This window comes from Peromyscus maniculatus, chromosome 10 (genome assembly GCF_049852395.1).
Source record: "Peromyscus maniculatus bairdii isolate BWxNUB_F1_BW_parent chromosome 10, HU_Pman_BW_mat_3.1, whole genome shotgun sequence".
Taxonomy (NCBI): domain Eukaryota; kingdom Metazoa; phylum Chordata; class Mammalia; order Rodentia; family Cricetidae; genus Peromyscus; species Peromyscus maniculatus.
Window position 1 is genome coordinate 1,303,730 of NC_134861.1, and position 18,089 is coordinate 1,321,818.

The window sequence follows — 18,089 nt, forward strand, 5'->3', positions numbered from 1 at the left end:
TGATTTGTGATGTCATTTAACTCCATTGTTTCTCTGTTTAGTTTTTTTTTCTGGATGACCTGTTTATAGGTGAAAGTGGGGCATTGAAATCACCCATTATTATTGCCTTGTGTTAATATCTAGCTTTACACCTAGTAGTATTTATTTTATGAAATTGTATGCACATGTGTTTGATATGTATATGTTTAGAATTGTATTATCCTCTTGATGGATTGATTACTTAATGAATATGAAGCAATTTTCTTTTCTCTCAGACTAGTTTTGATATGAAAGCTATTGTGTCAGATATGAGAATAGTTATGTGTGCTTTGTTTTCAGTTCCATTCACTTGAAATACTTTTTCCATCTTTTTACACTAAGGTGGTATTTGTCTTTGACATTGAGATGTGTTACTTAGAGTCAGCAAAAAGATGAATTCTGTTTTCTAATCCAATCTGCTAGTCTGTGTCCTTTTATTGGAGGAATTGAGAGCATTGATATTGAGAGTTATAATTATTCTTATCTTGATGTTAGTTTGTGGTATTTTCTTAGACCTTTTTTGACTAACTATCCTAGTATTGTGTGTTTTCCTCTGTGGCTTCTTGGGCATGTTTATCCTTCTCCTCAGTCTAAATTATTTTTTCCAGGATCTTTTGTAGAACTGTCTTAGTGGGCATAAATCTCTTTGTGATATTAACCCCATAGATCTATTCTACAGTGTCATTTTGCTGTAGACTGTTCCTTCTTAAGCTTGTGACAGTGTCAGAGCTAGCAGTGGGTTGTGGTAAAACATATTTCCATATCACCAGGCCCATCAAAGAGAAGCAAACAGCATGACTAAACTGTGTCTTCTCAGCACAATGACTACCCCTCCTCAGTGGTGACTGGTGGCCTGGCAAGGGGACCTCAACATATGGAGGGCTGGGGAAAGAGCACAGATAATTGAGATACCCCACTATGAGTTTTGCACATTCCAGGAACATGTGTGAGCAGCTGCTGAGGGGATGAAAGTGTTTGGCTAGAGAGCATCTCTATAGCCCCGATTTCCTTCTGCTATGACAAAATACTGTCTGCCAAAGCCACTCTCTACTCATGGGGAAGACACACATCTGCAAAGAGGCCTGATGCTGGAGTCTGCAGAGTTGGGCTTGAGGACCTGGCCTGGAATTCCCATCTCATCACTTCTTCGGTCTCTGTAGAGTTCTCAACCTCTGGGTCCCAACATAAATATGATTGCATATAAGATATTTACAATTCATGACAGTAGCAAAATTACAGTTATGAAGTAGCAATGTAATAATTTTATAATTTATAGTTACCAGAACCCAAAGAACTGTGTTAAAGGAAGGTTGAGAACCACAGCTGTAGACCATTGTGTATGCCTGCCCCTTAATTCTCCTTGTTTCTTTCTTCCCACCCTGTCCAAGGTGCTACTCTAGTAAAGATTCATCTCTGGCCTGGGTGGTTCTAAATTGCTTGGGTGCTTTGAGACTTTTAGTCTTGATGGACTTGGCCTATTATGCCTTCTGAGCTAAATCTGGACACCTATTTCTGTGAATAGGATTTGTTCACAATGTCCTGGGGATGGTGCGTTAAGGCTGCTGTGGCAGAGCAGGGTCATGATGGTGGGAACATGACTTCTGGCATATTAGTCATCCCCCCCCCATGGCAATGGTCTCAACTTCTCCTTTCACCCTCAGGTCCCCATATCCCATCCTCTCCATCTTCTGTGAGCTGACTCTTGGTACATACCAGTCCAGAGACATAATTGTCCTATCACCTGATTCCAGCTCAGGCTAGAGCAAGAAGAAATGGGCCTCCAATCTATCTCCCTAGAGGAAAATGCCTGAGAGAGGCTACCCAAAGGACAATAGGAAACTGTCAGTAAAAGGGAAGGGTCCTCATTAGGAGAGAAGACTGTGGTCAATTTGTACTGTCCACCATGAAGTTCAATCAGGCAGGTTGGAGGAATGAGTCAGGTTTGTTGTCTCTCTTCTAAACACTGTCTGTCATCCCTTTCTCTTGTTTTTATCCCTACTTTCTTCACCATCCATGTGTTCCTGGCTTTACACAAAGTAACATGTAAATAAAGCCACTGTAAGTTGAAAGTATTCTAAGGCAAAATACATCTAACACACCCAGCCCACAATGATCTCATCACCACTGGTTAGCGAAGGATTTTTGGGCTTCTTAGGACCACTGGGTGAGAGAAGGGAGAAGATCCAGTTAAGCAGAGATTGTGTTTGGAATCTAAAATATCCTCAGAGGCTCATATTCGAAGTTTGGTCCCAGGTGATGGTGCCATCTAGAAGTTATGAAACCTCTAGGAGGTGGAGCCTAGTATGAGCAAGTTACATCAACGGAAGCATGTCATTGAAGGGGATTATGGGAGCCCAGTCCCCAATTCTCTCTTCCTTAGTCTCCCTCTTTCCTTCTCCCTCCACTTTGCTACAAGACAGGCAGCTCTGCTCCACATGAGCTTCCCATCAAGATTCTCCATCTCCCCACAGTTCCAAAGCAGCAGGGCCACACAACTGTGGATAAAGAGCTCTGAAATTATGAGTCAATATATCTTTCTTTCTTTCTTTAAAGTTGTCTCAATATTTTGTCCCAGCTAAAGAAAGCACCATGGGAGGGAGACGATGGGAGACTGTGAGTGTGTATTGATTTCACCCAAATCAAGCCGATGTGGTCAATACAGCACTATTTTTGCCTGGTGCCCAATGATGGATGACCATCATGTCTCCCTAGTTAACCTGAGTGTTTTAGGAGCCCCCCCCCCCCCGACACCTGCCTTCAGGACCTTCGGGAGGAGGTCTAAATTTCATTGTTCTATCTTTTAAGTCCTCCTCAACAGATATTGAGTCCTTTCGGCCATTCCTCCTGTGTGGTTCACTCTCCCCTGCGCCATCCCATTTGCTGCCCTTACTCCTTCTGTGTGCATGGGCTGCCAAGAGAGATGTTGGCCTGGGCCGGGTCCACATAGATGGATGGGGGGAGGGGGGAAGGAGTGGAACTTCCTCTCCCCAGCATCTCCAAGGATAGAGGTTCTTGTGTACAGACAAGGATTTAGGTCAGATGCCCGTATGGCTTGAGGCAGACTGCCTGGATTGGATGTAACAGCAGCATGGTTCCTGGAAGGCTGATATCGTGTGTCACTGAAATGCCTCTATTGGAAGTTAGAATGTCAGTCTCACACCCACAGCTTGCACATGCACAGCACAACCAACTCTCCCACCCCCCACCCCCTCCCCCGAATACAATCATGACACCACTGTGTCATGTTTCAGGCTGGATCTCCAGCTTATGAATGTAAGTGCAGGCTTCCCTGTGGTGTGCATTTAAGGAAGAACTGGAGTGCAGTCAGGGCCACTCGAAGCTCGGGGCTGGGACTTCTCTTTGTCCTAAGCTGTGGGTTCTGGGGCTCCAGGGACAGGGCCATGCTCAGTGACACAGCTCAACAGGGCAGGTGCTGGCTACCCAATCAGTCTGCATGAGCCATTCTTTGTAAGATAAGGGTAGATCTAAGTTATACCTAAGTCCACACCAGCCTAGACCTCAGTTTATTTATCTGTGAAGTCAACATAACACTGGCATCTTCAGCCATGGGTCACTGTAGAGATGAAATTAGTGTATGTAAGGAGCTTTGTCAACACACAAACCTCATGGGATAGGAGCTATCCATAACCATCCCCACTCTCATGCAGTCAACCCACTGAAGGACTCACTGGAGTCCAGTGGCCTGCAGTTGGAAGGCTTATGCTGTCACTTAATAGTTGTGTGAGCTCAGGCAAGTAATTTCTCCCAGGCTGTAGATGGAGTTTTCTTTGAGCCACCAGCTCACAAACAATGACATGGAGATCTATTATTAATTATGAAAGCTTGGCCTTAGCTTAGGCTTGTTCCCAACTGGCTCTTATAACTTAAATTAACCTGTTTTTATTCATCTACATCCTGTCACATGGCTCAGTTACCTCTCCTTTGTACCGTATGTCTGACTTCTTCAGTGTCCCACTGATGTCTCTTGCATGCCTAGATTCATCCTGAGTTCCTCGCTCTGCCCAGAAGTCCCACCTATTCTCTCCCACCTAGCTATTGGCCATTCAGCTCTTTATGAAACCAATCACAGTGACACATCTTCACACAGTGTAGACAAATATCCCACGACACCAGGCTGTTGAGTATTTGTCTAGATCTTTCACAATGTCAGGTGTGAAGTGATTGCCAACAGAAGCATCGCCAGAGCCCAGAAATGACAGTGGATGGATTACAGAGCCCCCTTTCCTAGAGAATGGACAGTTTCAGCGGACACAGGCAAAGTACCCCATGTCACACTGCCAGTGAGTGTTGGAAACATGAGTTAGCCCAGAATGTTTGCTACCTCCAAAGTCCCGAGAGAGTTCTGTGAGGTCCAACAAGATCTGAGCACTGGCAAGCATCTGCTCTGGGGCTTGGAACATCGTGGATCCAAGTTATAGAGCATCACTTTATCTATTACATTTTATTTTGTATACATGGTTGCATGGGGGCATGTGCATATCGTGGCAGGATGTGGAGGTCAGAGGACAATTAGCAGGAGTCAGATCTCTCCTTCTGCTGTACAGGTCCCAGGGATCTATCTGAGCTTGTCAGGCTTGGTAACAAGCCTCCTTACCTGCTGAGCCATTTTGCAAGCCCAAAAGCAGAGCTTTGATCCAAGTGATTGTCACACAAGCTTCCCAGCCACATCTCCCCTCTCCATCTACTCCTTCCCATCTCCTTACATATAATCACACATAGAAAAGGTGTGCTTACTAAATATAAATTTATTAAACATAAGATTACATATGAAGACAATAAATGTGAAATATAAATTTGATATGCATATATATAGAGAGATTGTTGCAAACAGCAGTCGCCTTGTTGATCTGTGCTATATCGGAGCCTCCTTTTTCTGTCTGGATGTAGTTGGGGCCTTACCCACCTTCCTCCTCCATAGCCTCTAGGGAACATTGTTCTATCCACAGCTTCTATAAAATCATCCTTTTGAATGAGAACATGTTGTGTCCACCTTTCTGTGTCTGGTGTATTTCATTTTGTCCCGAGGAACATTCACCCTTTCTTATGACCATGTACTATCCCTCTATGTATATATACACCTTTCCTGTCTCCACTCCTTTGTTGATGGGTACCTAGGCTGACTACATCATGGCTACTGTGAATAGCCAAGTTAACCTGGGCAGTGAAATTTGTGCCCACTGGCCTTTACTCTGGTGTTAATTCATTCTGGGAGAGAGGCCTCATCTGGTCCCAGGAGACAAATCAAACAGTCTTGTTTCACAACACTGTTGGTGGACACAGTAAAGTAATCACACCTGCATTCAACTCTAAACTGACCCAGCCACAAGCTTCTCCCACAGTTAATTCAGAGAATGGGCCTTTTCCCTTCCTTCTATAAACTGCTGTTTATGGGCATTTGACATGCTGCTCCAGCACCACCATCACCTTGCTACCGTCTCCTTTAGAGGTGATGAGAATTGACTGATAATCACGTAACAGTAATTGCTCAGCTGGGGCACAGAAACTGTAATGAGTATGGTGTGGTTTGTCAAATCATCACTGCTGACATGGAGGACACACCAGCATCAGGTGCTAGGCTCTGCTCTACACTGGCTGTTTCCCTAAGTTCCCACAGGCAGTGCCAATTAGATATCATTATTACAGTCATTTCACATGGAGTCACTGAGGCATGGGATGCATAAAAATCTGCCTGATAGGAGTTGGCTACTGATGGACAGTGCCAGAATGTTCTGTTGCAGCAATACTTGCGGGTGATGGTTCACAAAGTGAGTAGTTTCCAAGAGCTCCTGGCCTTGGTAATGTCTTTATTAAGAAGTCTCCAAAGCTCTAAGTGACTTTAGCCATGCAGCAAGCACAGGAAACGTGAGTGAGGCCTGGTCCCCTGGGGTGCTCTGAAGAAGGCCCCATTGGCTGCCTAGCCAGAGCTGTGCCCAGTCCCGTGGTTACCCTGACTTTCCAATTTTGATATCTAAGCAAAGGTCACCAGGCACTCTCTCCCACGTCTGTGCCTCTTTAAACTGTGATGTAATTGGATGCTGCCATGCCGGTGGAGGATTGAATCGCATTGTTTATGTCTATCCATTCTGAATGTAAGTGTTATATTTGCCCGAGTTGGAGTGATGTCATTGGTTGTAAGAATAGTGTTTATGAGTGAGGGCAGCCTTTGAGAGGTTCGGGCTGCAAGAAGACATGGCTTCTCAAGACTGTGGTGGACAGAAGTAAGACTGCAAGCAGGTCCTCATCATCCCTCTAAAGCACCCGCTCCATGTTGACCTGAGCATTCTATCTCTGTAAAAATGGACTCTCTAGGTTAGCCCCGATTGTCATGAATTATATATGATGTTTTGCTTAACATGGACAAAAAGCTATGCTGTCAGTGTTGACTGTTGACTTGACAGTATCTAGGGTCACCTGAGCAATGGGCCTGTCTGTGAGAGATTATCTTAATTATATGTATTAATGATGCGAGATGATCCATCTTAACTGTGGGTGGGCCATTCCCTGGGCAGGGGATCCTGGACTGGATAAAAGGGGGAGTGCAGACTAAGCATCAGTCTTGGTCTCTCTCTCTCTCTGCCTCTTGGCTGTGGATGTAATATCATAAGTAGCTCCTGCCCCTGTGACATCCCCACCATCATGGACTTTGGGTCCTACAACTATGAGCCAGGTAAACCTTTCTCTCTTGTGTTTCACTTGCAGGGTATTTTATCATAGCAACAGAAAAAGAAACTAAGACAGATGCTATCTTAGTTCGGGTTTCTATTGCTGTGGGGAGACACCATGACCACGGCAACTCTTATAAAAGGGAAACATTTAATTTTGGTGGCTTACGTTTTCAGAGGTTTAGTTCATTATCATCATCAAGGGAGCATGACAGCATGCAGGCAGACATGGTGTTGGAGAAGGAGCTGCTACATGTTGATATGCAGGAAGTAGACTGACTCACTGGGTATGGCTTGAGCATGTATGAGACCTCAAAGCCTGCCTCCACAGCGACACACTTCCTTAACAAGACCACATCTACTCCAACAAGGCCACACCTGCTAACAGTGTCACTCCCTTTGAGGCCATTTTCTTTCAAACCACCACAGGTACCTTCTGAAAAACGCATTGTCGGGTGATTTCATCAGTGTGCAGACACCCCAGGGCACATGTACACAACCTGGTGGATGCAGGGTGCAGGTCAGTCCAAAAGCATGGGATCTTGGTGCCACTGAGAGAATTTGTGGGCATCTAAGTTAGGCAGTGGCTGTCAGCATTATACAACACAGCACAATGCGTGACAACCAACCTTTTGGTATGAGAAGAATTCAATTTTAAAACAATGAAGGACAGCATAGCACAGTGAAAACCTAACACAACCATTTGTGGCCATCCTCAACGCCACATGCTGCACAGAGCCATGTGGGCTGTGCTTTCATATGCTGACAGCTCTGTGGGCTTGTTTACACCCTCACAAGCATGCAGGTAGCATGCTGCTCTGTGATGTCATGAGCTATAACATCACTAGACAACAGTAGTTTGGTGCCACCATAATTTGTTGGCAGCACCATCCTGTCTGCACATGCTTGTGCATCGTCATTGTGTGGGCTTGTGTCAGGACACATTGAGGCACTGCTCTGTGTTAGGACATCTGTCTTCAGGACTTCACATCAATCATTCCTTCTACTCTGCCTTCTGGGGCTCATCCTTACTTCCTTCTCTTCCCTCCCACACAAGACACAGCAGTGGACCCTGGGAGCTCATCCTAATCATTCCTCTGCACCTGCTTCCCAGCTGCTCTCCTCCCTGCCCCAGGTTATGGCAAAAGCCAACTAATGGCCCCGCCGCTTTCATCCTCAGCAGTAGCCTGTGCTCTGTACAGCCGCCAGGCAGAGCTTCCAGCAAGCTTCTGTCCAATCATCTCCTCTTTGTTCAAAAGCATCAGGATCAACTCTGCATTTCTTTCTGCCAGGACCAGAGACTAATAAACAACACTGTCCCTCATTTTTCCTGCCTCAGCTTAGACCCAGTGGAGGCACGAAGCCAGAAGGGCGGCAGATGGAAATCAAGCTTCCACATTTATTTCTGATCAAATGCTCATGGAGCATGGCTTGTGTCTTCTCCACAAGTGGGCTCCAGCACACCCCTTGGTTTAGGGGGTTACTCCCTTGGAAGAGAAGCCGCCTCTTTGAAGTCACAGTCTCCTCTCTGAGGAGCTTTCCTAGCCCCTGTTCTTTCAGGTTGCAACTCCACTCACTATCATCGGTGCTGATGCCATTTGCTAAGGTTTGATGACATGATCATTCATATGAGGGCGGGTGTTACACATGAGAACTGTCTTCTGCAGTTGTAGCTTGCTATTTCTGTTTTATGGTAACTTGAAAGAAGGGCTAAGTTTGAATAGAATGCAGAGGTTAATCTTTTTCTTCTGAAGTTGCATGTAACTTCTGTTTTGAAAATTGCTTTCCAACTTCAAAGCCACAGCTACTAGTCTTCCCGTTTTCCTCTGGTCATTGGAAACTCGGTTTCTCATACTTGACTCTCCACTTTAAGTGATGTTTGTGTGTAGTAAGTGATGTGGGCTTTTGCACACAGTGACACTCAGGTCCACATTCAGTTTGTTCTTTCTGGAGAACTCTGTAGCCAAGTATCTTCTTATAGTCACTCAAGGGCAGAAGGTACCCAATCCTTAGGGACAACTAAGGCCACACACCATTTCCTCCCCCCTGTGCATTGCTCCTGTAGTCTGTGATCCAGCCCTGTCCCACAGAGCCACACTGTAATCATCAGAACTTGATAACTGCATGAGGGATGTGCTTCTTAGAGTGTCTTGGTGTTGTCAACCTGACATGAGCTGGAATCATCTGGGAAGGGGAGCCTTGAGCAAGAAAATGCCTTCATCAGAGCAGAAGTTTGTGAGTCATTTTCTCGATTAATGATTGGTGTGAGAGAGCCCTGCAAACTGTGGGCAAGACCATCCCTGGGAAGGTGGTCCTGGGTGCTATAAGAAAGCAGAATGATCAAGCCATGGGGAGAAGCCAGTAAGCAGCACTCCTCCATGGTCTTCGCATGAGCTCCTGCCTCCAGGTTCTGTTCTTTTGGTCATGGGTTGTTTATCAGAGTGATAGAAAGCAAACTAGGGCAGGGAAATTAAAGAGAAATGAAAAATCCCCTGTGAGCCCATGTTTCCCCCAGCATCCCTTTCTGCTCTTCCACTTACACGCTTTTTCTTTTGCATGTTCAGAATACCACAGGCACAAGAGTGACTGCAGTTCTCCTTCACATTTTAGTATATGGCATCCAATACTTCAAATTTATGCTTTTATTGTGTGAGAGGTGTGGGCAGGATATTAAGGCTCAAAGAAGCAGAAGCATAGCCTCTTGGGAGAAATTAGAAGGTTCATGTCTCTGAACTGCTCCATTATATCAGCCTTCTCCGGATGCTAGTTGAGTTGAAGATCTCATAGAAAAGGTTGGACTGTCTACTGGAGGATCTGACACAAAGACACCCAGGAGTGATGTGTCCATTCAGAGGCTTGCATTGATTTTCGGTGTTTTTCCTTCTACGGGAGCAAGCCGCTTGTTATGTGAGGCCACTGCTGAACTATTTATTTCAGGAACAAATAATGACACAAAGTCCCACCCGACCTTTCTCTTCTGCAATGAGGACATGGTGTGCAGCTTGGTTCTTAGTGAAAGGGACACATCCTGGCATCTGTGGGGACAGCAGTGTGAGTGCCATTGTCTAAGAAGAACACAGCTCTTGTCGGGGAGGCACTTGAAAGATCTTAGTCACTCCAGTCAGATGCTGCATCTTCCTCTAATTTGACGGCAAGACTTCGACCACAGTTGTCACCATAATTGTCTATTCAGTGGCTCCAATTAAGAGCATGCAGTTAAGCATCCTACCTTCCGTGGGGCAGCCAGTGCCACTTACTCTAGTGGAGACAGCGTCACAGATCAGTCTGCCGGTGACACGGACCTCCTTTTTCTGTCAGCCTCCTGCTTGGATTTAATTGAGTTCCTTGTGGATAGTCCTTGACAAAACTCTCCTTGCTTGGCTTCTTTCAGGATGGGGAAGATTTAATAAGTTTGTTACATTTAGTCAACATTAAATGTTGCTCCATGCATTATCTAAGGTGTGTGTGTGTGTGTGTGTGTGTGTGTGTGTGTGTGTGTGTGTGTGTGTGTGTGTGTGTACACCTGCATGCCACAGTGAGCCTGTGGATACTAGAGGATAACCTTGAATATCACTCCTCACTGTCTAATTTCTTTGAGAAAGGACCTCTTGTGATTGGTTGGTTGGTTGGTTGGTTGGTTGGTTGGTTGGTTGGTTGGTTGGGAAAGGGTATCACTATTTAGCCCTAGCTGCCCTGAAGTTTGCTATGTAGACCAGGCTGGCCTTGAACTCAGAACTCAGAGATCTACTTGCTTGCATCTGCTCCCCAGGTGGTTGGTCTAAGGGTGTGTACCATCACACCTGGCAATGGTCTCTTGTTTTCACCACTGTGCACGCCAGGCTACCTGTCCCACAAGCTTCTGGAATTTTCTTCTCAGCAAATCCCATCTCAGTGTAGGAGTGCTAAGGTTACAGATGCATGCCTCAGGCTTTACATGGATTTGGGGGATTTGAAGACAGGTCCTCACACATTTCTATCAGGCACTTTGCTCACCCATCTGCCTTCTCGGCTCCCTCTCATACTTCTTTAAACCCCCAGAGCAAGCAAAATTGTAGTGTCTATGGGAGGCTTAGAGAAGAATGAAAACCTAGAAGCAACTCATCTCACCCAACTCAGAATCCCTTTGGAGGTTCAAAGAAATATCTAGTGAGAGCTGCCTTTCAGAAGAGTGGGGACCTGCAGTCAGGCACCCATGTTTCTCTTATTCTTGAGTCCTTCCTCACCATGGAAAACCCCCGCCTGTCTCTTATCCAGAGCCAGTCTGTGCAGAACATCTACCAGTTGGTTCGAGGTTGTCTTTCAAAGCTGGTAGTCCAGTCATGACCATTGGGTTGAGAGTGTCACCATGCTCCACATCAGGGGCCCAAGCTTCAGTGTGTTGGGATCATCAGGTAGCTTCTTACCGCTCACACTACTGTGCCCTACCCCACAGGCAGGGCTGGATTGAGAGCAGAGATTCTGTGGTCCTTTTGAATGTGGATCCTTGCTGGTCTGAGAACCATGCTTTAAGGACTGTTCTTAAAGACAAAGGGCATCCTTTTGCCTGGTGCCAGGTGCTCTGATAGACCTGAGACAGAGAGGAACTCAGCAGGCAGTACTTTCCCCTCAAGACTTTAGAGTTCAGTGAAATTGCCTGGCCTAAGAACGACAAGGTGAGGTGGTTCTTCTGACAGAAGTTGAGAACTCCGAGACTCCAAGCAGGGGGCCTTCATCTAACCCGAGAGTCACACTGGGTGGTGGGGCTCTTTACAGAAGGGAATTTGAGCTATGACCTGAGATTAATTAGATTAATGTTCCTGAGGCTGAAGGATAAAGATCAGAGAGAAGGAGAAGGTAATGAAGTGCAGATAGAGCTCAGGAGGGATGAGCATGGACAGCATGGTGCACATAGGGACATGCAGGTAGTCACAGTAACAAGTGTGAGAGAGGAGGGGGATGCTGAGGGTAAGTCGGTCCCTTCTGGACCAGCTGCAGGTAAGTTTGGTATCTCTAGCTTAACAGGAAACCACCAAAACCCCTTGAGGGTTTAAAGCCAGTGGATGTGTGTGGGTGGGTGGGGTGTCCAGGTGTGTAAATATATAATATAGTCTTATTTGGGTCTAAGAGTGCAAGGAGAACCTTAGTTTCTCTAGGAAGTGTGTGTGTGTATGTGTGTGTGTGTGTGTGTGTGTGTGTGTGTGTGTGTGTGTGTGTGTGTGTACATTTGTATTAAGCACTGTATCTTTATAGGACAGCAGCACATATGTGTGTGCCACTGACCCAGTAGATAAGTAGCTAAAACCCAGCAAAACCAATTCGGATGGTGTCAGCTTTAGATGCTCAGCTTTCCTGTGGCTGATTATGTGTTGCCTTGTGAGTAACACCCAGTGCTGTCCCTCTCACACGGTGCATAATTTTAAATTGATTGGAAGGCATCATTTTACATTCTTTCACACTGATGAGGTAAGATTATGATTGACTGATACAATCTAAGGCTCTTAAAGAGAACGCTGACTCCAGAACTGAAATATGTTCAGCTCTCCCCTGCCAGGAGGTCATTCTACATTTTATGAGAAAGGAGAGCTGGCGTGGGCTGGGCAGGGGCCAGAGCAGTGGACAGAGGCAACAGGGAGGGGGCATGAAAAAATGACATCATCCAGATGTTACTGATGTGGTGCAGGAATGCTGGTCCTCGGTTACTTTGGTGGGGTATTTCAAAGAGCAGTGGGGTCTTGAGGAAAAGAGAGTGCAAGTGTTGGGGGTGTGTGCACTGAGTAACACATGACTTTAATCACAGGATTCTGCCCTCATGTTTGTAGGGATTTCTTAGGGCTGGACAGATGTCACAGCCATACAATGTGGCTTCCAAGGGCCATCTGACTGATTGCTTTAATAATTTGGAGAAAGCAAGATTGCAACAACAGCTGGACTTAGCCCTTGGCTCTATTGCATGGACATGGGGAAGGGCGCATTTCATCTCCTGACAGAAATGGGAGACTAGAGGTTTCTCAATCAATATAGAGGGAGAGAGGAAGAATGTTGGTATTGGTGAGTCCTAGATTTGAATGTTGGCTCCTGATTTACTGAGCTGTTCCCCTAGAACTCATGTGAAGTGGCTAGTTGGCTCGGCATCATGGAATTTTCAGAGTGTGAAATTTCTGTGTAAAAAGGTCTCGAGACTTCTAAGAATTCTTCCTAACTGCTGTTATCACTGCAGGGTGACCACGATCATTATTACCTCATTTTTGCATGTGTTTTATCAGTGCCTCAAGGGTCTCATAACTCAGTAAACTGCTTAAATGTGTGTGAATAGTGTTAAGATATAGCTGTGGCCATTACACATGGAGTCCATATGTGGTCAGCTAGCAGCAGCCATGCCCACAGAAAAGATGAGGTCCCACCTTCTCCTGGAGTAGTGCCCATGAATCCAGAGTCCATCTTTAATCCATCAAGCTGCTTGATAACTGTAAATGATGATACTGACCTACTGACCACTGTGTGAAGATAGATTGAGGTGTGGAAGGCAGCCCCCAAGTCACATGGCTTTCATAGTAGCTAGTAAAAGATGGTAGTGACTTGGATTATGCTTGGAAGAAATGGGTAGAAAGTAGATTTGAGGGTTTTCATGTAAATCAGTGAGTATATATGGTACTATGAAGGTCAGTCTAAAGGAACTTAAGGACCCTCAACATTTGAGAGCTCTAAAGATATGATGAAACCAACTCAAATAACTCAGAAGCCACCAGAGCAGAGGCATTCCCTATATTTTATACAGTCCTGAAGTCATCATTCTGTTTCTGTGCATCCATCCATATATCCATATATCCACCCACCCCTCCTTCTATTTATTTATGCATGCATCCATCTATGAATGCATGCATCCATCTATGAATGCATCTATCCATCTAGGAATGCATCTATCCATCTAGGAATGCGTCCATCCATATAGGAATGCATCCATACATCTAGGAATGCATCCATCCATTTAGGAATGCATTCATCCATCTATGAATGCATTCATCTGCACAAACTCCATCTATGGTCCCATCTTCTACCCATTTTTTTTTTTACTTTTCCACCCATCTGTTTTTGACTTTATGCAAGGAACTAAAGTATAATACATACTAGGAAGACAGTGGTCAATAGGACAGGCCACCAGCTGTCTATGAGCATCTGGTTTTGGTGGTAATTGACAAGAAGTCCCACAACTGTGGCAATGACTGACCATACTGCATTGGCCTGAAGAGGTCAAATGTGGCTTTCTGGTGAAGGTGACATTTGAGCTGAATACTGAAACAGGTTAACAAATTTTTGAGTATTAGTGGACTTAGGAAAGATTTTATTAATTATAATTTTATTTTCTAGAAATCATTTTCTTACATCATAAACAAGATGGCAGAATGTGGTTGCTTTTTGTATCTGAGTGTATCAAGGAGAGCTTGAAGTCCAGGTAGGTTGTTCATTGATAATTATGAGATCTCAGACACTAACTAGGAATAACCAGAAGCCAAGTAAGAATGCATAAGAAATGCTGAGAACAAACTGAGATAGTCTTTGAAAATCAAGGTGTTTATACTCAAATTTACTGTCCTAGAAAACACTAGAAGACCTCAGAATCCAGAGGCATCATTCCACCTTCACCCCACATATGTCATGTGTCATATGTAGCCTTTGGAGAATCCCACCCTACCCTCAAGAAAGGATGCTAATTTAACAAATGAAACCCAAGTACAAGCAAAGTAATTCCAACTGTGCAAACCCTAAAGAGGTGATGAGCTCATCCAAAGGCCTCCAGTTGAATATTGGTCTCCCCTAACTCTCACTGTGGGCTGAAGATATGTTCAGGAAGCATCTCTGCACATGCGCCTGTGTGACATTAACAGAGCAGTTGGTGGCATAGGGCAGAAAAGATATGCAGCTGCCATCGTTGCAGAGGGCCAATGCACTTCTGGAAAGCTTCCCCAGCATAAGATGACAGGAGTCCTGGGAACCCCAATGCTCCAGGAAAGGACTAGAAAGAAATGCATTGGGTGGTAGAGATGGAGATGTAGGAAGGAGTGTTTGATGCCAAGGTCATGGGTGGGGAATGCCAGCAAACACATTAGAGTCCATGGGAATGGAACTCCTGGTGAAAGTTGCAGGAGATAATGAAACAAGACTGCAAGTGGGGCCCTCCTGGTTCCTTGTAGGGCTGTGCAGAATGGTTGATGTCACCTGCCAGAGTGCGGACAAAGCAGACACCACCCTCACAGGACTTTATGTCCTCCTTGTAGACATTCAACTGCTTCTAGACACTCACTCACTGCTATTTTTTTTTAATATCTGTCTTTCTGGTGCCTGAAGAGGGGAAGTCTGTAAATGCCTCTCCAGTGCTCTGCCTGCCTGCTCTTGTACAGTAGACACTCAGTAAATATCAATGGCCAAATGAATGCATGAACTTGACCTTAGAAGGAGCAATTCTGCATGGAACAGTGAGAGATAGGAAAGAGGAAACAGACGATTCAGGGCTTAAGGACTGATGGTTATGGAGGAAGCAGAGGGAAGAAGCAGAGAGACCCTTGTAAACAAAACTCCCTTAAGAAACATATCTGAAAAGTAGACGAGAAGTCAATATCCACATGAGGGGCTAGAGAGAGGAAAGGTACCTCATGGATTAGCAGAATTATAAGAGTGAGTTGAGAGAGATGAAGATATATGATGGAAGACTTCCCATAATGAAGGTGGTAATCATTCATTCATTCACTTGTTCATTCAACAAACATTGACAGGGCACCTTTCATGTGTAGCCTACACTGGTTGCTTGAGATGCAGTTGGGATGAGCAGAATCATATCTCTGCCCTCACCAAATTCTAGAAAGGTATGCCCTGAACCATTGCCACAATTTAGTAGTGACCACAGAGCCTCCCCTGGGGCAACACTTCTAATTGTAGCCCATAAAATAAGTCCGATTACCTAAAAGTCACTTCATTGGATTATTTCAATAATTTATGATTTAATGACATACAGAATTTTTTTTTTTTTTTTTTTTGGTTTTGGTTTTTCGAGACAGGGTTTCTCTGTGTAGCTTTGCGCCTTTCCTGGAGCTCACTTGGTAGCCCAGGCTGGCCTCGAACTCACAGAGATCCGCCTGGCTCTGCCTCCCGAGTGCTGGGATTAAAGGCGTGCGCCACCAACGCCCGGCGACATACAGAATTTTTTATTAGTGTTCTCTATAAGATCTTTTGAGTTAATTCTAATTGGTACTACTTAAAAATTCTGTCTTGTTTTCTCTTTTGTAAAATGGATATACTAATGACCATGTCTGAAATGAGCTATGAGACACCAGGCTGAGCTCCGTAAGATCATAGCTATTGTTTCTGATGGCACCTCTTTTACACTCTGGTTCAGAGAGAGATTAGAGAGGCTCTCTGAGGAAGGGCAGATGCCTCTCTTGGTCACTGCTCTGTTCTGTAGCATAGCACCTGCTACACAGAAAGGGACCATTGAGTATGGGTCACTGACTAGTGCTGATCAGAGCATCCTGTGGACTTAAATCTCTTTCCTTTTGCATCTGACTTCTAAATAGGCTGGTTATTTTGTTCTTACAGGCGTCATCCTGTATTTTTAAAGTACATTCAAATGGCTTTGGTCTTGGAACCCCAATAGTCCACATGAAACAGATGTCTCATGTCTGGACATTCTCATCCAAGAATGCAGAGTACAGATCCAAGTTGAATTGGCACTATTTTTGTGTGGATAATTTTTCCCAGAATCCTTAACTCCATGGAGTTTGAATAACTTCAGAAAACACACCCTCCAACTTGAACCAGAAGAATGGTTCGCAACACATATTTAGAAGAGGTAAAGGAATGTTGTTGTTGTTGTTGTTATTTTTTTCTAAGAACTTTCTATAAATAAAGCCCCATGCCAGGAACCTTTACATTTGACAATTGAGATAGCTGTGAGATTAAATCAATTGGAGTTCTCTGCTCCTGGAGTGCTCCGTGGATTCAGAGATGAAAACAGTCTGCCTCCACCCCTTCCTATGGGTCACTTGGGTAAGAAGTTCTATCTCTGCCAATTTCAGTCTTCTCATGTGTGAAATGGGGAGTGTACTGCCCGCTGGGCACGGCTGTCCTGTGGTGCTGTGAAGAAGCCTTGGTGTGCATCAAGTACGGGCAACAGTACAATGATCAAGAGTGCCGCCATTTACAATTATGCAGCCTGGGGGTTTTGTTCCTACTGGCTGAATAGAAAGGACAACGGCATGCCTGCCAGCTGTTATGGGAATGCCACAACAGTCCACTGTAAGCAATGCCTAGGCTGGCAGAGGCCAGGTCTCTAGATCATGAGCCCGGAGAACACATTAGACTCAACCAAGCAATTTGGTCTCTGTGAATTTCAAATGAGCTGGCTTCCTCTAGCCGAATGTTAAAGCCGTGGCCATCCTTGAAAAGGCGGCAACCTAATTTAAAGTCATCTGAGTTGATTACTTCCCTGGGTAGATAATTTGTCCTTGAGGGAGTTTTTCTCAGCACCGTCTACTCCAGTCCTGTCTGCTAAATATGTTCAGTGTGGACCTTTCGCTCCAGTGGCACTTCAGACACCATGGTCAACGCCATCAAGTCTTGCTTGCCGTTTCTCCTCAAAGCAAAGCTTCAGACAGGAGGGCAGAAAGGCAGCCAGACAGCCAGGAGAGAATATGGCCTTTTGGTGGCAGTAAGGGTAGAGGTCTTGTTCTTGCCACAAACCAGCTCTTTAAAGTACATGGTGTCTTGGGTACCAGGAACACCTGCAGCAGGGGTTGGAAGCAGGATTCTGCTCCAGGGAAATAAAGATAACATAGCAATGGACTCAGGATGACTACAGGGTGGAGGTGGGTCTGTGGCATCTTGCTGGCAGGGCCTCTGTGCTGAGGTGGTGGACAGAGCAGCCTCCTGGAACAACTTGGGAAAGCCCTCACCTGCCGACAGCTCATTCTCCTGAACAGTGGTGTGTCTTCTGGTCCCCATTCCATCGTCTCACCCTTCCAAGTGTCACAGCCTCCTCCTGACACTGTCAGATCTGCAGAGACCTTGTGGCAGCTCTCTTTCAGGGAATGAACAGACTTTGTTATTTGGTTGCAAAATTACCTTTTAAAAAGCTACCCTGTATGCCTTAAAGTGCACCAATGTTAAATATCCAACTTGAGGGTATTTACAAAACCCAGTGCACCCATACATGTGAAGGAAAAAGACCAGAGCCCAGGGCACCCCCAGAGCACCATTCAGCCATGTCCCCCAAGATGGATTCACTCTTAGCTGTGGACAGCATAGGTTCATTCTGCCTATGTCTACTTCATGGGGCCACAGCCACACAGCAGGTGTCAGATATGCTCCCAGTATCATGATGGCATGGTGAGTCACTGTGTCTGGTTCATTTTGCTCAGT

The 18,089-nt window shown here is 45.3% G+C and overlaps 1 protein-coding gene across 4 annotated transcripts in view; it reads left to right on the forward strand.

Moving 5' to 3' along the window:
- Nucleotides 1-18,089, forward strand: part of Stk32b (serine/threonine kinase 32B) — a 244,385-nt gene that overhangs the window by 98,624 nt on the left and 127,672 nt on the right. The window contains exon 1 of one of the 4 annotated variants that reach the window (XM_076545684.1): nt 13,980-14,130. The exons of the other annotated variants lie outside the window; for them this stretch is intronic. Within the exon in view, the coding sequence (XP_076401799.1) occupies nt 14,081-14,130 (50 nt within the window). The 5' untranslated portion in view covers nt 13,980-14,080. Of the gene's footprint in view, nt 1-13,979; nt 14,131-18,089 lie in introns of those variants that run through there. 4 annotated transcript variants of the gene reach the window in all.